This window comes from Pipra filicauda, unplaced genomic scaffold, assembly GCF_003945595.2.
Source record: "Pipra filicauda isolate LSUMZ 115617 unplaced genomic scaffold, ASM394559v2 scaffold100_size2392355_pilon, whole genome shotgun sequence".
NCBI lineage: Eukaryota > Metazoa > Chordata > Aves > Passeriformes > Pipridae > Pipra > Pipra filicauda.
In genome coordinates this window covers 555,419-580,431 of record NW_024103441.1, presented here as the reverse complement: position 1 = coordinate 580,431, position 25,013 = coordinate 555,419, and the positions used below count along the sequence as shown (strand labels likewise).

Sequence of the window (25,013 nt, the reverse complement as noted above, 5' to 3'; positions counted from 1 at the left end):
GCAGGGGTGATGTATATGGATTTAAACCCAGGCTGAAGCATAACTCCACCACGGACATTTTCCAGGAGGAGCTGGTTTATAGATTTATTTTCTTCTGATTTTTCATTTTGCTTTCTTATTGATTTGTGAAAAAGTACAACTGACAGAAGTTGCATTGTTGCAAAAAGAGCTACTAACTTCAGACACAGATGGATAGTTCTTCATGAGTAACTATTTTTTAATAATAGCTTGAGGAATGTGTTCTTTTTCAGAACAGTACACTAAAGTATTTCTGCAAATTTGCCTCTGGCAGGGGGCCAGTTTTATATAATATTTTAAAAAGATGGTTTGTTCTTTTTGTAAATTACATGTTACTTGGTTTTTCTTGTCTTGGCTAGAAAGAAAAGAAAAATGTAGAAAAGAGTGCAGTTACTGTCCTTACGATACTAGGGGAAAGCTAGACATTTTGATCCCAACTCAGAAACACAGAAGCTTACTAGAAGAATGCAAATTTAATATTAAAGAAAAATGTTACTTAACCTCATAAGCTTGATGTGTTCACATGCCCAACTCATGAATTCCATATACCACGGGTTGGCAGCACAGTTCACCCTCAGTATGAGCTGCTGGGATCAGCACAGTGTCATGATGGGAAACTCACACTTACTGCATCTGTAAAACTGCTTTGTGCCCAGATTCCAGCTTGGACCTGGCAGTTACCTGTGCACACAAACATCAGGTTAGCCATGTCACGGTATAATGACCCAGTAAGTGACGATTTAGGGTAAATGAGGGTGAAGCTGTTATTGAGAGATGAGTAAAATACTGTACAATCAGGCAGTATCCTTCCCCATTCCTATAAAATTAGACCTCTGTTGTATTTGACATCCTGAATTTAATGAGAGTACAGGACATTACAATTCTCCTGGATGGAATGCACATTCTTGTTCACTTATTATCATGAGACAGTACCAGTTTGTTCTTATCAACAACTCCCTCTGAGCAAGGGTCTCAGGAAACAAGCTTGTGTTTAACAGCACACCATAACTTTAATCTTCCCCTCTCCTCACAGGGGACAGATGATCTGAAGTTTTCTATTTCTCTCCAGCTGCTAGATCCAGCTTGCAGTATCCAGCAGGATACACTCTCCTGCATTACCTTGTACCTCATTACCACCCAACCTATACTTTACTCTCCACCCTGCAGTACCTGAATGCCACGTACAGCCTGACCCCACGCTGCACACTGCAGCCCATCTCTATTTATCTCAACAGGAAATGAAGGTTTTCTCCACACAGTCCAGGGTAAAGCAGGTATCTGATTTATTACAGCTTCTCGGGCAGAGAAACAACTAGTCCGTTATTAGCCTGTAAGAAATGTGGATATATCATAACTAGATATAAAAATATTTCCCCTTTGCAATCATTTTGTTTGGTATTTCCCATGCTCCAAAGCCTTGGCCCATCTTAACTCTTTCTCTGGCTTTCCTTCAGCACTGCTGACGTTGGTGAGGATAAATCTGTGTGTTAAAAAATGTTCATCTGGGAGCCTGGTAGTAAAATGGGAGACAGTCAGAGTCAGGTCACCATTTTAAATCACACTCCAACATCTTTGAATTGCTTTTCTTACAACTGAACTTTTTGTGCCTATGTTAAACATAAGCAAAACATTCCTTTTTCTTCATAATTTGTTCCTACCCATGGGAGAGGTTTGGAACTGGATGGTCTTTAATGTCCTTCCCAACCCAAACCACTTTGTGATTCTGTGATCTGGTGGTGATTGGTGAGGCCAAGGATGTGCTTTGAGTGATGAACACAGAAAAGACACCACCCAGACAGCTCGTCCTGCCAACGTTACTGGTCCCTCTGAGCTCCTGCTGGCACATGGAAACGCTCCCAAGTTTTTAATTAAAAACTGTCACAGCTATAAAAAAAAATAATGCACATCATTTAATAGCAACCTGGGAGGAACCAAGAACGAGCTACATCGCCTGAGCCTTCCTGGTCACTTCACATTGTAACTCTAGTTAATTAATTAATTAGTTTCTTTGTTGCCTGCAAGGGTAAATGGCAGAAGACAGGTCAGGCACTGAAAAAATATGGGTGTAAAAAACTTTTAACATGTTCTCAATTTCATTGCCCCATAGCTATATCGTGAGTGTTGCAGGTGAAGCTCTAGTTTGCTGTTGAAATAAGACAGTGTCTTGGTAATTAAATTTTCTTCTTTATAAACTACAGCTGACTTCTGGAAAAGGGTCCACACGTGCGGAACCACCGTTACTGGCGTGTTGTGTCTGTAAAACACCCGGGTGTGTGAGGTGAGAATGCGAGATTAATCCAGCTATTCTTAAAACCTGATTTAGCAGATAAAAGATACATTGATATCTCCTGGCCTAGGGAGTTCCACAGTCAGGAGCGTGGTCTTGACAAGACCTTTTTATTTTAACTTGCGGCCAACTGAAGTCCCAGCTTTTGCAGCATTTATTTAAATTTTACCCTCATTTAAATGGGTTCTTTGCTGCCTTGATATAGGGCAAGACTCTTAGTGACCGCTCCTTCACACAGAACCCTGATCATTCCTGCCTTTTTCCCCCCAAAGTCTCGGAATTCCCTGCATCCAGGCTGGATTTCCCAGGGCGCAGCGCCACCGCCTGCCCACTGCCCTGCGCTGCCTTAACTCCCCAAATCTGCTTTTGCTCCCTTTTGAGACGTTCTCAATTTCATTCCAACTATATCGTGAGGGATTCCTATATCATAGAATCACAGAATCCTGGAATGGTGGGAAGGGACTTAAAATAGACGATATAGTTCCAACCCCTGCCGTGGGCACGGACAACCTTCCAGCTTGCTCAGGTTGATCACAGAGCTGCTGTTAAGGTTATTAATTCCATTATTAACAGTGTAAAAGCTGTTTCCGTACTTTCTTGCAGTGCGTTTGAGTCAGGCAGTGTAAGAGCGTTTAAAATCCGGAGATGAGGGACTGTAGCAGCACTGATTGAGCTGAACCCGAATAGAGCGTGGGAACACCCTTTGTGAGAAGGCAGCACTTTGTAACGGCGGCGGGACCCCCGCCTCACATGACAGTCGCTCCACCACACGGTAAGGAGCGGATTCTGTGTCTGAGCCCCTCGGGAAAGGGTTTCGGTGGTGAACGACACTGTGGCCACAGGAGGCCGCACCCACAGCCCCCCCTGAGGCGGAGCCGCCGTGAGGGAGGAGATCCGCCCGCTTCCAACATGGCGGCCCCGCCCCGCGCCCTTCGAAATGGCCTCCCCGGGAGCGGCGGGCGGCCCTGCCCCTTTCCAAAATGGCGGAGGCGGCGTCAGCGCGTCACGGCGGCGGGGGGCGGGGCGAGCGGGTCACGGGCCGCGCCGCTGCCATGGCAACGGGCGGGGAGCGGGGGCGGGATGGAGCCGGCCGGGATGGAGCCGGCGGGGATGGGCATGGAACCAGCGGGGATGGAGCCGGAGCCGGCGGGGATGGGGACAGCGGGCATGGGGGTGGAACGGGCGGGGATGGGGACGGCGGGGATGGAGCCGGCTGGGACGGAGCCAGCCCGGGAGGCGGAGGAGCCCCCGGGGTCGCCGGCCCTGCCCGCCGAGTCCCGGCAGGCCGGGCCGCCCGGCGCTGCGGCCCCGGGGGAAGGGGCGCTGCCCGGCGCGAGCGGGCGGGAGAGGGAGCGGGGCCGGCGCGGGGCCGGCGCGGGGCAGGGCCCGGGCGGGCGGGCGGCGCGGGGCAGGGCCCGGCGGGCCCCGGGCCGGCGCGGCGGGGACGAGGGCGGCCGGCGGCCCGGGGTCACGGTGGACAGTTCCAAGGCCAAGACCTCGCTGGAGGCGCTGAAGATCAGCCTGCGGCAGCTCCGCTGGAAGGAGGTGAGCGCCCCGCGGCGGGACCGGCCCTCGGGGGGCTCCCCCTCCTGCCCCTGCTCCGGCCCGGCCTGGCGGCGCTGCTGGGGAGACTCCCCTGCCTCCCCTCGGGGTCTGCCCCGGCAAAGCCTTCCTCCCTCCTCCTCCTCCTCGCCTGCCTCCCTGAGCAGCGCTGAGCTGCTGAACCGGGGGGGCGTCCTGGCTGGGCCACCCCGACCCTGGCGTGATTTCTCACCACATGTCACGCCCGGAGCTGGTTCGATTCACGGTCGCGACCTGCCATCGCCGGGTACACGGGGCAGCACGGGGGCAGTCAGATATTGCGCTGACGGAAAGGGCAAGAAAGAAACCTGCTCCTAACGTGGAAATGTTTGGCGTGTTGTGCATGTTCGCATTTCTCCCTGCCACCCTCCCCTGGGGGTTTGGGTACGTGGAATCCCGCTCGTGGCAGCGGCAGGAGCTCTGAGCCGGCAGATCCGCTGCCTGATCCCGCGGCAAAGCCGCTGCCATCAGCTCAAAGGCGTGTCGGAGAGCGTGGTGTATGAATGAAATAGTGCTAAGCCACCGAATGAGGCACACATAACAGGCTTTAGCCTGCTAATTTACTTTATGTAGAGGAGCTATGGCTATTTTTTAATCCTGCTGCTTGAGTCGTGTTTTCTCTGTGCTGCATGAGCAGTGTCTGCCTGTGCTGAACTGGAGTCATAGCAATAGGTATGGCACAAAACAGATGCTTTGGAACTCCTTGTTTAACTCCTCAAGAGATTTTTTAGATATATCTTACTATAGGTGGTAAACTGTTCTCAAACTCTAAAGATTTTCTTTCACCGATAGCTTTACAAATGGCTTTTTAGGAGCTGAGATGGCTTCTAGGAACTTTGTGAGGAAGTTGTGTAAGAAAAAGGGTATTTGTAATCCATTTGGAAGGGGGAAGTTGGAGGGGAAGGGCAGGATAAAACCTGAGGATGATCTGTTTCTCGCGTGCAGAGCTTGCACAGAGCTGTGTGATCTCTGACCTGCACCTGCTCCACAAAGCTGCATTTGGGATCCCACTCACGAGATAATGACACTTCTGTGCACCTGGTGCATTTTAAACAAGGTTTATACAGACTTGGAGCAGACAGTATGTTCTGTGTTGTTCCTAACCTCAGAGTTAGATGCTACACATGTATTTTCTGGAGAATTCAGTGGCAGTAAATGTTACTGAGTTTATTCATAATGTCCCAAATACCTAATTCCACAAAGACACGTATGCTCCGTGCCAGGGAGTGTAATGCTTTCTCCTTCTTTGACTTGTTAAAACTTTGTTTCAAGATTTTTGTTATTTAAATCCAGTGGGAGAATTTCAAAACCTCATTGCAGGAACGCCCCAGTTCTCAACTTCTGCTTGTACAGCAAAATAGTAACAAACACACCAGAGCCTTGAAATTAAAACCTGTTACATTTACCTCTCTTAGCCCCCAGTGCACCTGTGGAGTGTCTGTCAGCAGCCTTGCTCTGTGTCCTGTGCAGGAACATACAGAGCAGGGGGACTTCACACTTAATTTCTTTGTTTTTATGGTTAAGTTTTATGTTCAGGGGGCCCAGAGCTGTTCCAGTGAGTGTTTCTGGATCACTGGTATCAGTTAGTCCTGCAGACTGTGCTGGGAACGAGCCACACTTAGTGGTAATTTGGTCTTTATAGCTTCCAGAGACTTCACTGTTTTGCATATGTCTTGCACTTGGCCTTCTGTCCTACTAATTGACTTGTTTTACAGGCTCTTGTTCCTCTCATGAATCTCTGCATTGCAATAATCAGCTTTTTCCTTCCTGCTCTGCATCCCCCAACAGCAATCGCTGCTGCCTTTGCTTCATCTCTCTGTTTTCTGTCTCACTCAATATCCTTTCTCCTCCATCTCCTTCTTCAGTCAATATTTTTCATTTAGTCTGTTGCTTCCTCTTCTGGCCACTTTGTATCTTAATAAAGAAGAGGCCTAATATGGAATTTTGTGGTGCTTGACTGCACCATCTGGGTGGCTGATAACTCATTCCTTAAGACAAGTCACTCTCAGGTCTTCCTGTATATTGCAGCTTACAAATAGGTTAATAATACGAATGTGATGTTTCCTTTTGTCAAAAAAGTATACATTGATACAAGAAAATATGTGTCAAATCATGTTTCCCCTGCCTTTTTTCCCACCCCATCCTGAAGGTGGAAAGAGGAATGAACCAGTATTAGCTCTGACTCTGAACTAGTGCTGGTTACTTTGTGGAAAACACAAAGGTGAAATTCTTCTAGGATGGGAGCAAGACAAACTCCTGCCTCCCAGCTGGCAGACTTAGTAGACACAGGCAGTCAGTCAGCAAGATCTGGTCTGGATCTGAAGAGAAAAATAAACAAAATTAAGAAGAGAAGTCCAAGGAAAACTTTATTCAAGCTGCATGTAATTTTGAAAACTGTCCCTTTCAGATGTTTAGAGAAATAGCAGTAAAATATTTGTTCAAACCACTGTCACCGACGGGCAGAGCCTCGGAGCTGGTTGCACTGTTACAGCAGGACCAGCAGAGGGAACACGGATGTTGCTTGTAGGATCCATACAGATATGCAAAAAAAGTCTTGGAAGCAGTAATGAAATGCAGAGATTTTAAATACTGATGTTTCAGTGGCTGCTATTCTGCTGTCATCCCTTGTATAATACTTTTCAAGTGACTCTTCTTCTCCTTTTCCACTTCTCTTACATTTTTTCCCATTGCTGGTTCTGTTTTGTTTCTGTTTCCTCTCTTTGCTGCTGGATGTGTTGGCTGGAATATTTTATTGGGCAGGAGACAGTATAATGTCCTTTTTAAAGTGGGCCCCTTTTCATTCATAACTTTTTCTCTCTAATGTACAGCATTTTATGGTGTCATGTATCCTTTTTTTTAGTTTTTTTTTGTTGTTTTGTTTTAAGTTGTGCATTCCAAAACCTCTGTGCTGTAGTTTCCATGACTTGCTGGAAGAGCTTGGTTTCAGTCACAGTCTGTTCCCTGCAATGTGCTCCATTTGCAGAAGTAAGACACAAATGCACCGTGTGATTACAGAATTGGCCACATGGTAGTAGTTCATTAGTGAACTGACATATGGTAAATGCCATAATAAGACACAGAAAAATTAAGAATACTCTGAACATGGCTGATATTGGTGATAGTTTATTCTGTGGCACTGATACATGAGGAAGGGGCGAAGGAGTCCAAGACAGAGCAAGTCGACCATTGAGATTCTGCTACCAGAAGCAAAAGACAGGAAAAAACCCCAATTTTCTTCTTTCAGCTGTGGGAATTTGGAGTGAATTAAATTATCAACTGTGATAGGCCTGTCTGGGGTGGACCTTTTAAAAAACATTGCAGAATTTCCATGTGTCAGTGGAGCAATTCCCATCACTACATCGGACCATCTGATCCGGCGTGACAGATTCTTTAAATGAACATGATATGCCAAATGAAATAATGGGCACAAATTGAGCTTGCATCTCGAGTTTATTCATCACTTAATAAATTATTTTTTCAGCAAGCTTTCAATTACCAGGAAAATGGAAGAAGCAGATGTCTCAGGCATCACATATCCCAGCGTTGAGCGTTCCTTGTGTCTCGCTGTTCCGGGGCTGCGTGGAGGCAAAGGGATGGCTGGAAATTTTATGCTGGGAAAGGCTGACTGGAAGACAAGTCATTTAACTTGTCATTAAACATGATGGAACAGGCTGATGTGACCCGTGAGACAGTTTAAATTATTGGCTTCTAATCCAAAGGTAGAAGTGACCTGCCTCGCAGATTTGACTATGATGGATTGTTAATGGTGTCAAAGTTGTGGAAACAGTGCCATTCTCTTTATGACTTCTTGTTTGGTTTGTTCTGACAAATATTCTCCAAATGTGAATAAAAAAAGATTTTAAAAAAGAATGGCTCCAGTCACCTTTACAACCTCTGTCCCCCTGTGGGTGGGACCATCTTGGCTTTGGCACAGGATAGTGAGGCTATTCCAGCTGCCACAGGGGAGGTGAAGATAGGAGGTTTTATATCCATCTTTCTTTTTAGCCGGTGCCTGCACCAGGAGCTGGAAATGTAGTGAAAACTCCTCTTCTACCACAGTAACATTAATTTACATCTGCCTGTCACTGCCAGAGGCACCAAAGAATCGAACTTGTTGGCTCCTCTCCAAACACTGCTCTTATGTAATAGTGTAGTGCAGAATAGGCAGAATCCTCCCCAGCTCGTTCAGAGGAGTTTGATGCCATTGTTGGATAAATCCAGATAATCTTGGTTCCTCAGGACGTTGCCATGCTGAGTTGCTGACGTGGGGCTGCAGCACTGCCACGTTCCTGTCCAGAGCTGCTCCCTCCTCATCTGCTCTGAAATGATTTCTGTGCAGTGTTTGTAGAGTGCTTTGATATCCTCCTTAGATGAAAGGTGTTATATAAATGCAAATTTCGTTCCTTTCATTTCAATTTCATTTAATAAATAAATATATTGTTCGGGTTTTAGTGGGAAGGGTGCTCTGAGACCGAAGGCTGCATCTGTATTCTGGATGTACCTGTGGGGAGAGGTTAAGGCCACTGATTGTCTTTCAGAGCCCAACAGAATTAATTTTCACTTGTACAAAAACAGATTTTGCAGGCTGAATAATAATGAAATAAGTGCAGAATCCACTGGCTCTGTTAAATTGGGTTTCTCATCCCTGCAAGTAAGGAAACAGAGAAAGGATGCATTCCTCAATTAGCATTTTAAATTAATTTTTGAAGGCTATTTACAGAGGAAGCTGAAATTTTAATTAAAGTAGCAAATAAAGTAATGCACTCAAAAGCTTTATGAGTTTCTTTTTTTCTGTCATACTGGAAAAAAAAAATCCAGTGCTTAAAGAAATGTTTTAAAGCAAGAAAAATTGCATTTGGAGTAAGGAACAAGACGTTTCTGCAAAATACTGTGGTTCTTTCAAAGAGTAAATGGTACTGGGGGATGAGAGTGGTAGATATTTAATGCAAATGTACCCTAAAAATGCTAAATATAGCTTATTTATTTGAAAAAGATATAGCCTAGTCATAGAAGTGATTCCTGTGAATATATCCCATATGGTAGTTAAATGGCATCTACATGGAGCTGCAGATAAAAAGGGATTTTTTTGGATTGATAAATGGGACTGTGTCTGAGAGAACAAGCGTGAAAAAGAAGAGAACCTTCTTTACACAAAACTAATTGGGGTTTTTTAAACCACTTTACTACTATTAGAAACTTGCTCTCAGTAATTGGCAGTGCTGCTTCTGAGCTCTTTAGACTGCTTAGAAAAAGGTTGGTCTTTTTGATAATAGAAAACAAACTATACAGTTTTCCAATTTCCAATGAAATCTTGTGTGAATGGGAAAAGAAACTGGAACACTTAATAGTGTTGAAATAATTGCCTTAGTTCTTAATAGTTGAAATATATATGCTCAACAAATGATTAATGCAACTGCAAGCTTTTATTTTAATTACAGGCTATTAGTACCAGAAAGGAATTAATACAGTATAAATTAATACTTATAACTGAATATACATAAATGAATAATGCAATTATTTCACTTAAATATCTTGCTTTGAGTATCCATTTTACATTTATTGCAGCTTGGACACCAATGTAAATGGGCTTGCTCAGAAAGTGCTTTGCAGTTTTAACTTACTGTAAATTTAGAGCAATATTCCTCCCTATAGGTGTTCCCTGAAATAAAGTACTAAAGAACAGAACTGTTTTGTGCTCATGTGAGGCTGGGAGCTCGTGGAGATGCCACGTGGTTGGGGGTGAAGGGCCTGTGGGTGCAGTCTGGGAAAGGGATGTGGAGAGGGGAGCACGGACTAGGCATTAAATGGTGAGTGTTGTAAGAGTAGGAGCTGATTCAGTAACTGCCAGCAGTGACAACTCCTCCATGGCCTCTAGTGCTTGTGTCCCTTGGTGGTTGCTTGTCATCCCTTAAACTGGGAAGGAAAAAAATCCAACCCCCAAAAAACCCCAACCCCAAAGTCAGTGTTTGCTTCCCAGCTGTGGCACTTGCTATTGCTGTGCCTTCAGGTGCCAGAATTAAGTCCTTCTTAGTGGAATTTTATTCCCTGTAATAGTATTTTAAATTACAAATGAGCCATGCCTTGGATGTGGTTCATCAGGTGGGGTTTCCCAGTACAGCTCATGCCTCTCAGTCATTTGGGTTTGGTTTCTAAAAACCTCTCCTGGTTTGTTAACTTAAGAGCCTCGACCTGATCCAAATATTCTTAGTTTTGTAACCCAAATACAGAGCTTGTTTTCTTTTGACACTCAGAAGACTATTCTTGAGTGGTTTATGCTCACTGTGAGTGTTTAGAAAAGAAAGGAACGAATGGGTATTCCCATCTTGCTTCAAAACTTGTCTCTTGTCTTCCAGTTTCCTTTTGGCCGCCGCTTGCCCTGCGATATCTATTGGCATGGGGTGTCGTTTCATGACAATAATATCTTCTCAGGTCAAGTCAACAAGTTTCCAGGTACTTGACTTCTGTTTCTGGTTTAAACAAATGCTTTAAAAACATGAATATTTGACCTATATCTGTGTTTTACTGTTTTTAATGAGAATTATCTGCTTAATCAGCTGATAGTATTTTTAGCATGTTACTGGGCTTGGTAGGTGATTTCTGCTTAGGGGGTAAGGATATGAGAATGGGTCTCTTGAACAGTTTCTGAACTGAAATTTGTTTTGGAGAGAAAGTGGTTTTGATGAGAAGAATACTTCAAACACGTGAATTTAGGAAATATTGGAGTGTCAGGCTATAATTTAAGTGAAATGTGCAATTACTGTCTGTTATCTAGTGCTGATAACAGTGCTGTATCTTTGGATTTGGTTTTGATTCAAAGTGGAAAGAATCTGTTTTGTTTCCTACTCTGTTTTATCTTGGGGAGAAGCTCGAAGCAGAATTCCTTAAATGGATTTTTTAATATTGAAGAGTTCATGTCAGTCCTCATCTTATGATGACTCTTCTACTTTTTTAAGCTCCTTTTTTTCCCATTTAATCCCTGTTGAGATCTCTCTAAATAAGAGCTAAGAGCTTAAGTATTGACTTATCTAAGCCCTTTACTTCAGATTTATTGCTGCTGTTAGTATGCTGTGAGCATAAGAACCTCAGATATCGAACTCCAGGCTTTATTTTACCTTGGCTTTCTCCTGCCTCAGGGAAGTTCCCACTCAGGTGTAGGATGCTGTTGTTTTGTGGTGGTTTCAGTCAGTGTTAGATGAATGTTACCTCTCTGTATTCTGGCTTCTACCTGCTTAACAAGTGGCTGCACAGGAGTCAAACCAGAGCCCTTCAGAACCAGACCTGGTTTCCAGGACTGTTGTGCTAACTTGATGCTGGGTTTTACTAGAAACTTTTCCATAAAAATAACACCTTAGTCATGTTCCCAATGGATACAGGATTTCAATAAATTTAAATAAATAATAATTAAAAATATATATGTGAGTTTGTTTTGCTGTTCACAAAATAACCCGTTCTTTGTGATGCAGTTACTTAAATGACTGCAAAGTAAACACAAAGTGGTTGATTATATTCAAATGGCATTTTTACACATTCCTGGAACAAGAGGCAATAAAAATAATTTTGGATTATGGCAAAGACAACAGTTAATATTTGAGTGAAGTTTTCTGTCTTTGAGCTGTATTTTTGGTAAATAATTTTTTTCTACTATGCTACAGTAACACATACGATGGGAAATGTGGCAGGGGAACGCTACAACTATTTTGTCAGATTTTAAATTTTTTAAAAGGTGTTCAGCTTTATTGGCAGCAGTGACCGGAGGGTCCCAGCAGGGTGGGTAATGATTAGCCATTTACTTCTAGGATGAGACTTGAGAGTGGATTTTTTGTCACTTCTAGACACTGTTCTTTTCCCAGGCATGATGGAGACAGTACGGAAAATCACCCTGAGTCGGGCCATGAGAACAATGCAGGACCTGTTTCCTCTTGAGTATAACTTCTACCCTCGGTCCTGGATTCTGCCAGAAGAACTTCCCCTCTTTGTGGCTGAGGTAGATTACTTTTACTCTCAGAATAGTACAACTTGTTGAATGTTGTGTCCATGTAATTCTTTAGTCTTCTACTGAGTTATTTAAAATCACACTAAGGGGCTGTGAATGACATCTTTTCCAGTTTGTCTGGGATCAGTCGTAGTCTGGACGAACTGCTTTTGTTTGTTATGTTCTGGAATAAACTTCAAAACAGTTCTGCTTCTCTGCCATTCCAGAAAAGAGGTCTGAAAGTTGAACCTGGTAGAGCCATAAGCCCTTTCCCTGCACGTTCTACTGGCCTGAGAGGGTTCCAGAGCAGCGTGGGGAGTGTGGTGCTTCACCAGCTTCTTTGGCACTGGAGTCTTTTTAGTCCATTTGGCCTGTTGTATCAAAATCCTTCAGAAGAGCATTTTGTACTGTGCCTTGTTAAATACACTCACATCTTCTCCTGTCAGACTGTTGCTGTATTTAACTATTCAGAATGTAATTAAATACCATTCTTTTTCAGCTTTTTGGAGGAAAAAAAAAAGCGATGCTGTGTGTTGGTGTTTTGTTCTGTTATTACAAATATTTTTAAAATCTTGTGTGTGTTTGTTTAACCCCTGTCTGACTCACCCAGTGCCTTGCATCTCACAGTGTGCTTTGCTTGGAAAGGTGAGGAGAAAAAGGTCTGGGCTTTAACAGACTCCTGTACTCTGTGTTACCTTTTAGATAATTACCATGTCCACCATCCAATTGAATTCATTAACATATTTTTATTATTTTTGTTTTTAATTATTTTTTTTAAAATGATATTTATTGTTTTTATTCTTTTTAACACACTCCTCAAGCATTCTGGGTCACTGCTAGGAACAGTAAAAATGAACACAATCCCGACAGCACTTCAGCCTTACTGCTGTACAAACTGTAGGACCAAGTTTAGCCACGACGGGTCAACCAGTGCAAATAATTTGGAAGTAAACTTTGAGAAGGGTGCAGTGGGGGTGTGCTGGGGAGTTTTTTGGGAGGTGCAAGGCACTGCTGACCCGGGCTGGGCCAGGAGGGCTGAGCTGCGGGCGCCACGCTCAGCCCCGTGCGCTGGCAGCAGGTGGCACTGCGAATAAACACTGCTCTGCTCCAGCACTCACTGCCGGGAAAACGAGCCGGGTTTTCTTCCAAGAGTAACAGATGTCCAGTAACACACTCCTAGGAGTTTCCTTTGCATATGTTCTTCCATCTGTGTTGGAGAAAAGCATAGTTCTTGTTATCAAACATTATATTTTATGTTGTAAGAGTTTATGTTCTACTTAACGCGAGTTCGGAGTGTAACCCCTCCAGAACAAGTTAAAATACAAACCCAAACGTTCCAAACCCACTGTGAACCATAAAAGGTTCAGAACACTTTTCACTTGCAGTTTTGCGAGTTCTCAGTAGGAGTTCTCCAGTCTTTTCTGTTGCTTATTTGTTCATATGTGGTGGTGTTTGCTTTGCAACTGAGGGACCCTAATGCTGCCAAAAACGTCAGCTCTCCGAGACTGCACTTCAGCTTGTTCACAGGCGAGAGGAGTTCAGCACTGGTGGTGTCTGCACGTTAGACGTGTCCCTGGAGGAGCTGGAATACACTGGAATATGAATTATCAAAGGTCACAAATCATGTGTCAGTGTAGCTGTAGGTCACACACGAAAAGATGGTTTGGTGCTGTTTGTAATGTAGGATTTTGTTGCAAAGGGCTGGAGTGAAAATGAACACCTGTGAGATTTTGCCTGTAATAGAAATGATTATTGAAAGAAGAAACTCCTTGAGAATTTAAGTGTTGCTCCCTCCCCAGATGTACTGCAACATTTCAAAATGATTTCTCTCTCAAATATTCTTATTGTGCCTCACTTTGGTAGTCATGATTGTGAACTTTTTCATACACAGGTATCAATAATGAAATCAAATGTTTTCAGCTTTTCCCACTTTCCCCTATGCCTAGATTCAGGTAGAAAACACTACAGGCAATATTAATCTTCTGTGCTGTGAAAGCCAGTAGTTGGTGAGAAAACTGCACTCTTGAGTTTGTGGTGGGTGAGCTTCAGATTGGAAATACCAGCAAAAAGGGAGTTCCCTTCCCATCATTTGTATTGAAATGATGATGGGTATTTTCAACAAGGGCTTAAAAGTTCATTTTACTAAGTAAATATGTATTTAGCTATTTTCAATATTCACCAATTTTTAACTTTATAAAACATTTTCTACTGACATGTCACTTTAACAGAAGATGAATTACAGATAAGCAAATCTCAGGTGCTGCAGTAGTTGCTCCTTCACTAGCAGAGAAGAATCTATTGAAACGTGTGTGCTAAGAACTTGCTTCTAATAAACCCTGAGTTCGAGTTTCTGAAAAGTAACTAACTTGGGATTCAAACCAGGACCTTGATTGTTCTCGTACTTCCTTCTTTGTGTTGTCTGTGAGGATGATGAATAGACCAGTATGATTAATTTTTAATAAGAATCTAATTTGGACAGTCTAATTTCAGCTTATTTTTGGTGGTTTAATTAGGTTTTCAGCTTTTGGATACCTCTTAGGCATAGACATGAATATTCTGGTCTTTGTGCTGTCAAATCTTATAGCCCATTATATGCATTTTTCCCAGAACACTATATTCATTCAGCCTGTGTTTCCTTATGAAAGGCAAACCCACAGATTTTCCCCAAACTCTCCTCTTGCTGTTGACTGCAAATGGTTAATATGTTTTTTAAAGATAATTTCCTTCTGTCAAGCAAAGGACACAGAAATATCTCATTTCGTATGAACTAATTTTCCTACATGAGTGAAGTTTCTAAGTCTAGACAAGCCTCCTCATAATGAGAATTTGAAAGAATGTAGTTGAGGGGATTGTGGAGAATTTGAAGACGACTTGGGAATTTCCTTGAAGATCAAGAAACCATCTGTTTTCTTCAAGACTGACTCTGGATTACTATTCCCCCTTTCCACACCAGCCTATCTTCATCTGCCACATGTAGGTTTTGATGGACAAGAAAGCCTCAATATTGTCCAGGCCGTCTAGTGCATCAAAAATGAACTAGAAAGAGATGGAGAAAATTATTTGTTTTTCATTTTAGGAGTAGAGTTAAGCATGAGATCTCTGAGACCAGTGGCTGTTACAATGCAGTGGTTTTGAAAAGCAGGTTGCTGTTGCATCTTTAGCAATAGTCCCTGGAAAGCATCATCTCCTTTGGAAAGGTGCTGCTGGAGCGGAGCAGGAGTAGCCTGAGGGGTGAACAGCAGATGTGGGCCTGGGAGGCAGATTGTTCCACCTGGTTTCATAAAGGTTCTGTGTAACTTTCTGCCCTACTAGACCACGATTGGCCCTTCACACATCCAACTAGAGTCATATCAGGGTATGTTTGGTCATGGAGGGTTCAGATTAACCAGATCTGTCTCTGCGATGCTGAGTTTAACAACGATGAACCAGAGAACTCCTCTGCTCTGCAGAGTAATGTCACATCAGGGGAAGATTATTCTATAGTGGTAAAAAGACTAGGGCATAAATCCTGCTTTCCTTCTTTGCACATCTAGGCCTGCTGATCTACTTGGACTTATTTATCCATGTGCCATTTATGTAAGCCTGACCTCCAACTGAGGCATTTTATCCCTCAAAGTGACCTATTTTGGAGAAGGATCTTTCACTGAGTCAGTGTGACACCTGTCCACGAGAAAAATCCTAGTCTGGATAATGGATCTTGAGTTCCTCCTGCAGGAGTGTGACTCTCAATGAAATAAATAACTGGATAAGGTGGAGCCAGAAGTCCTTCAGACCTTGGGAATGTCACTGCTGGCAGAGCTGGGCCTCTCATGGGGGTTGGCGGCTTAATGTCACAGCAGAGAAAATCACAATGATCTGACCATGCTCAGCCTTTTTCTGTGGGCTGATTTTTTCCTCTCACTCTGCAGGCCTGATGGTGGCAACTGATTGTTTTTTCTTTGTTAGCTTTGTGTCCTCAGGCTTCTGAAAGTCAATCTCCAGTTTTTGCTGGCAAACCGCAGGGCAAAACCAGATCTCTGCCTCGGTTCAGCACGTGCCTGGCTGGAGGGAGAGAGTAGCAGCTGCAGGTCTGGTGCCCTGAAATGTGTGGATGCAAGAAAAGAATGATCTGTGCTGTGACATCCCTCCCTCTTGAAAGGACGAGGTTTTAAGTGCTTTATTCTTCTGAATCCCACGAGAAGCTGATAAACCCATAACCTGCATCCTGTGTTTTCTTTAACTGCTTTCTTTGTTAGGGCTCCCCTTGCTTTCTCAACTTCACCTCTGCTAATTGAGGCATCTCCATCTCTGCAGTTTTGACTTTTGCTATACAAGTAATAAATTAAAGTTTATTTAGGCAGTGGGAAATACGCATGTAACAAGAAAAATCTGATACTCAGCAGGTGTGTCAGTGACCTGGTTATATCTGTACATGGCTCAACATTCCCAGTTTTACTAACACTGGGCATCTAATTGTGGAAAATATTCTCAGTGGGGGAAAAAGATATTGTCAGTGCCAAATTTTTCCTTTATTTTTCCTTCTTCTGGTACTGTTTGCATTCATACCTGAATAAATAAGGCATCTTTCCTTGTGTTGATGATTATCTTCATCAGTTATTGTTCAAAATGTAGCACAAAAGTTTAACTTTGCAGTTTCATATACTACTAAGGTGGATCTCCTGAGATATACCACGTTTCCTTCTGCAAATTGGTACAGAACAATAAAGAGAAGTTCTTGAAATCATCTATACAATGACTTGTTAAATAAAATTACTTTTTATCTGTACTAGTAATTCCCTACTCATGCTTTTTTGTTTCTCCTTGTGCTTCTCAGCACTGTTTATCTCTGCCCTTTTTGCATGGTGTTTACTACTCTGGGGGTGTGATCATGCTGTTTCTATTTATTTTTTTTTACTGGCTTTCACAGTGTCAGCCCTTCTTCCCCCCTCAATCAGTGCCTTTCAGTGCAATACTTTTCCTTCCAGGTTCGGGTGATGAAGGACAGCGATCCGTCCTGGAAGCCCACTTTTATTGTGAAGCCTGATGGAGGCTGCCAGGGGGATGGAATCTACCTCATTAAGGACCCGAGTGACATCAGGCTGACGGGAAGCATCCAGAGCCGGCCAGCCGTGGTCCAGGAGTATATTTGCAAACCACTGCTCGTGGACAAACTGAAATTTGATATTCGTCTTTATGTCTTGCTGAAATCCTTAGAACCCTTGGAGATTTATATAGCCAAAGATGGACTTTCTAGGTTTTGTACGGAGCCCTATCAAGAACCCACTTTAAAAAATTTGCACCAGGTTTTTATGCACTTAACCAACTATTCACTAAATATCCATAGTGAGAATTTCATCCATTCTGACAGTGTAAACACTGGCAGCAAGAGGACTTTTTCAAGCATTCTGTGCAGACTGTCTTCCAGAGGAGCTGATGTCAAAAAGCTCTGGTCAGATATAATTTCACTGGTGATTAAAACTATTATTGCACTGACTCCAGAACTGAAAGTTTACTATCAGTCTGACATCCCGTCAGGAAAGCCTGGGCCAACTTGCTTCCAGGTAGGTTGGAATTTCTGCCAGAAATGCAGTCATTTCTGTGCATGGATTAATTTTGTGGATGTTTAATGCCTTTTCCGAAATGTTTCTTTAGTGAAAGAAACAGTGATCAGTGAAAGAAACAGTGCTCAGTGTTGCTGATCACTGGTTGGGTGTCTGTGTGTGCACACACTGGGCAGCATTGTGGGAGCTCAGAGCTTATGTTCTCCTCACCCAAGTCAAACCTCAGTCTCCTGACCTGTGTTACCATCAGCCCTAAACATATATGGAGGATTTTCAGTGGGTGTAATTTGCCACTAACATTAATCACTCCAATTTCCATCTTCTGCATGTTAGGATTGAAGATTTGCAGCTTCCTAATGCATCTGTAATCGTGGCAATTTGAAGATCCACTTGTCACGGGTGCCAAGATTCCGTGTTGGCAGATGCAGTATTTAGGGATGGGGGTGGTGTGAAAGGAGCCATTAGTATCCAAGACAAATGGCTTCTGTAATTATTCAGCAGTATTTAGAGTTTCTTAGTTGTTTATCTCCTGCCCCTCAAATGTTTCTTCCTCAGTGTTGCCATATGGACGACCATTGCATTCTCTAGGAGAACGCTGGGAATAGAACTGAAGTAACATATTGCTTGTTATGCACAGATTTTAGGGTTTGACATTCTCCTGATGAAAAACTTGAAGCCCATGTTACTAGAAGTAAATGCAAACCCCAGCATGAGAATAGAACATGAGCAAGAGGTAAGATTTCTCAATGTGATGGTGATATTGGAATGAAACTGCTTAGGTTGGGTTTTCTGGGCTTTTTTTCCATGTTTGAAAGATGAAAGCTGTCTGCTAATATGAAACCTCCAAGGTTCTCTGTAATTTTCTGCTTTGAAATCATTGCTAATCTTATACACTGCAAATATGACTTATTGGAATAGTGAAAGCTCTCCATCATCTTTGTCATAAATGCATTTATTCATCATCCCCTGCAGTTGCTAATTGTGTTTAGGGGATTGGTAATAGTCTTTTTCATGTTTGTATACATGATATAAACAGTAACATTGGCAACAATGTTTTTTTTAATATTTCAATTTTCTAGAGAAATTTGCCCCAATTTGCTGTAACATCATCCTGAAAACCTGACAGTGTTTGTGTATCCTTGAAGAAGTGTTTTGTAATCCATCACTGCGTATTTAAAATATAGATGATGGACATGAAGTTTGAGCAATAATGTAAGCAAATAATCCTTAGTTCTGTAGTGAATAATTGTTATCCCTTTGTGATGTAAAGCTTTCTCCTGGAGTGTTTGAGAACGTCCCAAGCCCTGTTGATGAAGAAGTGAAAGTTGCTGTCATCAGAGACACTCTGCGCCTGGTGGACCCCCAGAAAAAAAAGAGGAAAGATGCCCAGTAAGTGTGTTTGATTTTCTGTGGGGTTTGCATCTGTACCTTGCAGTAAGTATAACAGTGAAATATTTTTTCCCAGTTGTATTAGTTTATCCAGGACACTGAGTTCCCACCTTGGCACTGCCCACGTGCTGCTTTCCTGCAGGAATGGTGGAAGTTTGGGAGGAGCTGAGGCTTTAGCTGAGGGAACTGGAAAGTTCCACAAGCTGATAGGAAATCAGGATGTATCAATTCCCCTGGAGTATCTTACCCTTAACTGGTGCAAACAGTTTAGTAAGTCAGATTTATTTATTTGTACTTGAGGCCTCTTTTTTTTATTCAAAACAGTCACGAGCTGTAAGTTTGTTTATTAATTTGCTTGAAAGTCACAAATTACTCTGAATGAATTGCCCCATTGGAGCGAAAAGTATTAATATTGTATTTAGAAATTGCTTCCTTGATCTGTGATAATAAACATAGTTAAATCTGTGATCTAGAAATGAGAGGAGCTGCCTGAAGCAGCTTGCACAGGAATGCCAGTGGTGGGATAAGGCTGAGAGAAATCATATCTTCTTTTTTGATAAACCACCTTATTTGAAGCAGTTTCTTGAAGACATGAAAGGGAGATTTTTTTATTATTTTTTCCCCAGAAATTCTTGCTCACAGGCCTGCCTCCATACTAGAATATCCACTTTGTTCTTCTCTTGGCACTTAGTGGGACCATGAAATATGTTATTCACGTTCTATAACGATTTCAAGTGCAGATTTGCTGTCCTTTTGTAGACTGAGTTCCACGAACAGGACATGACTGATACTACCTACAAGTTCTGTAATATTATTGTAAAATTATTATAAGATCAAACTCTTCCTTCAAAGGCAGTGCCACACATAGATTTTGCTGTGGACAGTGTACAGAACGTTTTGCAAAGCAATTTATAGCCTGTACTTAACCTCCACCCTTAAGATTACTTCAGTGCATGGAGCTGAAAAAGATCATTTTTTAACCTGTAATTATGTAACTAGTCGTGTCTTTTTTTTCTGCTGCAGTTATGTCAGGCATTCATTAACTACATATTAGATATGGAAAAAAAGGCAAATGATAATTACAAATAAATTGCTGGAGGATGCCAGTGTGTGTGGAAGGCTCATTCAACTGAGGATTCCTCTCTGATACATTTGGAGTGCTAAATAATTTATAACAGGATTAGTTGGGGATGAGATAAACCATTGGCTCTTCACAGCAAGAATTCAGCAGTGACACAGCTTTTTTTTCCAGATAATCTGGTTAACAGAGCATCTTGATGAATATTTCTGTGTCTTCACCATAAATCAGCCCTATTTCTTGCTGCAAAGGGCAATACCCTGGTAATTTTTTGTGGATATGCAGGAACTCGAGTGACAACTGGCCACCCTTCAGCTGAGATTTACTCCCTCTGCTTCCAGGTTGAACTGGGGATGGTGTGTGGAGCTTCTCCAGTAAAATTTGGCCTATTGTTAGAAAAAACCCTGAAAGAATTCCTGTTCTAACATCAGCAAAGATTGTAGACTCAAGTTTTGATGCTAATTAAGTAATGGACATTAATCTCAGTAAAGTTTTAGCAATATGTGTAACACAGAGTTTGAACACACAGGGGAAATACTGAAAAGTCTGAGCTGCATCTCAGGTAAATATTCTGCTGTGGAGATGGATTTGATTTCCTTCTAATTATCTCCCAGATTAAAATAAATGAAGCATCTAAATGAAAGTGAGTTTTAGAAGTCATCCTGAAGTACTTCATTATCAGGAAAGATTAATAGCTCAGAATTTTTTTTTTAGTTTAATTTTTCCTCATCTTCATGGAGTTTTGATATGTTTTTTCCTCCTTCTTTCCATGTGATGTATAATATTGAACGTTAAGTTGACTAAAATCAGTTTATCATTCCATACATACCTATTAATTTTTCTGACACAACTCCATTTTTTACGTGCACTGATCACTAATAATTATCTTGGCACTGCCAATAATTAGTGATTGAAAATCTGCAGTTCCAGTCAATGTACTTAAATATACATGGTGGCTGTTCCACAGTAGAACTGATCTTTTCTTAGTTTTAAGAATTTGTCCTGGCCACTGAAGTACTGAGGTGTGTGGGCCATATTTTGTGCCTACAGCAGTTCTAAACAGAACTTTTAATTCATGCTGAGAAGGGGTTTTTTATTTAATAGAGGAAATATCTTCTGTTGTAGAGTTTAGGGAAGGTTTTCTGTGGTTCTGTAAGGCAAAGAGCATAAGGAATTAAAACAGATTAAAAAGTGACGCTGTTCTCAAGCCATGCTGTGACCCAGAGGGTGAGTGGTGCCTGGCTCTTTGAAAGCCTTTCTGAAACTTAGGCAGCTGATCAACTACATATTCTATGGTTTGTTTTACATTTTTGCTCTTCTTCACAATATTCTTTTTCATTTGGAATTTTGCAGGAGTCCAAATGTAGACCTTCTTTCTGCCCTAACATGGGTTCCTAGACTAGTCCTGTTTTCCTTGGGCATCCTTAATGTGGAACTCAAGTTTCACTCATCATTAAGGAAGTAAAACATTTAATCAAATAATAAGGTACTAACTCTTTGCCTTTGTTTGTGTAGCAGTGCTGTTCTCGTGGATTTTCAGGCTGGAGCAGATCATGGCAATCATCCAGGCCAGTGACATGCTGGAACAAACACAGTTATTTGTGTGATTGAAACTTGTCTAAAGCTTGTGTAGTATTAAACTTGCTCTGGTTCACTCCTTGCAGCAGAGGTGCTGTTCACAGCCTGCTGAAGGTGGGAGAAGGCTTCACCTACAGGAAATTTGCACCGTTAAATGACTGGTCTAATGACACCAAACAACATGGAAAGTAAATCAACGTTACTTATGTAAACAGCAGTTTAATTAGGATAATCACTGATGCAAATCATTGTGTATGTTGTGCCTCCAACAGAAAATCCATTTCAAAAGGCTTCACAAACTTCTGGTTTTCTGTGCCTAATTTGGAATCTTTATGGTGGTAAAAGGTTTTAATTTCAGTGTTTGTTTAATTATTAGCAATTCATTGTTCTTCAAATTGCATTAGATTTGAGGAGCCAAAAGGAGTCTCAGTCTCTGCTGTGAGTGCTGAGCGTTCTCCACTGGATGTCAGATGCTTGACTGGTGGTATAATGGCAAACTGGGAGGATCACTTGGAGCGGGACTGCTCTGAATGTTTTAGGAAGATCATTTATATCATCAATGCTAATGACCCGCTTTCCTGTCCTGTCAAAAATATTTATGCCCTAGTTTATTAATGCTAATTAATCCAGCAATAATAAGGACTTCTTTGTATTTTGGGTACTGTTGTTTACTCTGTGTCCTAGTGTGATCTCTTGCATTTACATTCCTGGTTTCTTACATATTTCAAGACAGAAAATAAGCATTTTATTCTTTTGATAAAGAAATCACAGCCTTGTGGCACGCATGCCATTAGAAATATGAGTTGCTCATGGAATAAAATCTGCTTTTTCCTTGCTGGAGAGGATGAAGGTGCAGCCCCCTAAGTAATATAATGACTTTTATTCAGCTCTGAAGTAGTCACTGACAGAAGAAAGAATTGAAACACTTTGGAAATGGGATGTAATCTAATCTATGGCTGTTACAAAAACAATCAATTCATTGTGCCCTCCAAACTGAGTGCTTTTTGTTTATTACCTATGATGCCCTTGCTGTCTCACTGCTAGTTTATCTTTCCTTGGGTGTTACTCTCTGCCCGTGCCACTGCAGTGCCTTTTCTGTTTGAAATCAGCCTTGAAATTTATTTGTGATGTTCTGATTTTTTTTTTATTGCTTTTTAAAATATGTCAGGTACAATTCTCCTCTCTGGACTCTGTGGCTCTAGCAAATGTCAAATATGATTAACTAATTTCCTGAGCAGGAAGAACCCCAATGTGTTCGCTCTCAGATTTTTGCAAGATCAGCATACAAACACTGGCTAATGTCACTCTGTTCTGAGAGCACCCTCTAAATATTAATGTCTGTCAGACTGGCTTTTTATTTTATTCTTTTACTGTTATGTAGTTAGGGAGAAATTCAGTCAAGGTTTTGTAGAGAACTTACTATTCAAAAGGTCTTCCTCTTGCACAAAAAAGATGGTTCATTTTTTCCACTGTGTGGATTACACAACTTTCTCACTTTAAATGATTTCCTTCTCTGATAGAGGACAAAATTAATAGTTTCTGGGGGGAGAATGTCATCTGTATTTAATGAAAACATGAATTAATTTCTGGGCATTCTACTGAACAGACATTCTGACTTAAATGTGACTTATTTTACAGTGGCAGCTTCTACAGGAGATGTCACCTGCTGTGCTCGTGACCGATGGCTCTGACCTTGTCACTAAACTGCAAGAGGTCTTTACTTAAAAAGGCCTTGCAGTAAAGGATCTCTTTTGTATGTTCCAAAGACGTTTTCCAAATCCTAGAGCTGTTCTTAATTTCTTGATGTCGAGGATCAGTTTTGTACTTCCTTAAGAAAAAAAAAAAAAGTCAGGAAATCACCTGTTCAGCTGTATCCCATTTATTTTCCAGATATTTTTCTTCAGTTTCATAACCTCCCCTGATGTTTGTGTCATGTTTAATGGAAATATGAAAATACACTGTGCAGAGCTGTCTCAAGAGCATGATTATCCTAGATTTTTTTGATGATAAAGTCATTCTTGCCATTTATTACTGTGTTTATCTCACTATCCCTATTCTGAGGTTATGATTATGTGTCAGGGGTGGTTTAAGAGGGTCAGGAACTCAGTGCACAGGCCTATGGAGAGGCTGGATGGGAGGGTGCTGGTGCTGCAGCTATCACTGATCGGAAAATAATGAAGCTGGAACATATCTCAGTTTCCACTGCTGTGAGCAACTGGATTCTGTTCCTCAGGGATCCATTACTCAGGGCTGTCGGTGCCCTTTGCATTATATGGAGCGAGTTTATTGCTTATCAAAATAAGCACGTAACAAACCCAGCTGTGGCAGCATCAGTGGTTTGGTTTCCATTTGCTAATTGACTTTTGCTGGAGCTTGAGGTTGATTCCTGTATCCCTTTGCTATCCCTTGGAAATCTGCTGGGGTTTGCAGCTATTCAAATGCCTCTCGAGCACCACCTCTTCATTCCAAGCCTTATTTCTGCCCGAGAGTGAATAAACTCATATGTGTGGCTTTCTGGAGATTGATCTTTCTCCTCTGCTTCATTTTGGAGGCTGACACAATTTTTTTCTCCATCAGTCAAAATGACCCAGCATTCATATTGAGGCTCTTTCTGGCAAAGCCCTTTGCAAGCACATTGAATTAGCCCCTTTCTCTTTCCTAGAGGGCTTTCTGCTTTATTCCTTCATCAGGCGACCTGCCAGCTCCACTATCAATTCTTGTCTGTTCCATTAGCCCGGGCGGCTTTTGATGGGTTAGACATGTGAGGGAGACTTCTAAATGTGATGTTTGTCAATGTTCCTTCAGTTCACATTACTGGGATGTTAACTTTGTTTTTCTGTACTTGGAGAGTATTTATTTCTACTGCTATTTCTCATCCTGGCCTCAATTCAGTTCAGTTTTCTGAAGCAGATGTTGTGGTATCTTGATCCTTGCTCTCTGTTCTTGCTTTTCCAGTTATTTATCTGCTTTATCCTATTGATTAGGACAGGCCCAATTGGAAATTCTCAAACTCCCATGTCCCTCCATGAAGGGAAGGGAGGGATCTGGTAGTGCTTGCCTGACAGAATAGTTCTACATAAGTTTTAAGAGGCACTTAGAGGACAGTGCCACAAAAGTGTTGTAGTAGAACAACAGAAAATACAATACTGAGTGCAGAACAGAGGCAAATAATTTGAATCTGCTGTGGCAGCAGTCGTAACACACAAAAGACAATAAGTGACTCTAATCTGAAATATAATCTGAAATGTTTTAAATGACTAAAAATGGGTAATAATAATATTTCTTAAAAAATAGCTAGGATCATATCCCTAGCATAGATACAGGAGGAATCAGTAATTCACTTCAATGTTTTTCCCTATCAAACCATTACAGGAAAAGTTGATTTTGTGAAAATAACTCTGAACTAGGACACACAAGATGCAATTTCTGTTCCTGATTCAGTGGTTTACTCAGTGACCTTTAGACAGAACATTTTCCTTCTGCTCCCATTTTCCTGCTGTGAAATGAGGATGAGCCTTGTTTCTCCCATGCATTGCCAGTCCTTCTACATGGCCAGTCCTTCTAAATTCA

The 25,013-nt window shown here is 41.9% G+C and overlaps 1 protein-coding gene across 1 annotated transcript in view; it reads left to right on the top strand.

Annotated features, from left to right (window-relative positions):
- The first annotated feature begins 3,493 nt into the window (after positions 1-3,493).
- TTLL11 (tubulin tyrosine ligase like 11) overlaps positions 3,494-25,013 on the top strand; it is a 38,532-nt gene continuing 17,012 nt past the window's right edge. The window contains 6 exon segments of the mRNA XM_027741269.2: positions 3,494-3,850; positions 10,240-10,336; positions 11,737-11,870; positions 16,823-17,398; positions 18,036-18,131; positions 18,669-18,787. Coding sequence (XP_027597070.2) covers positions 3,494-3,850; positions 10,240-10,336; positions 11,737-11,870; positions 16,823-17,398; positions 18,036-18,131; positions 18,669-18,787 — 1,379 coding nt within the window.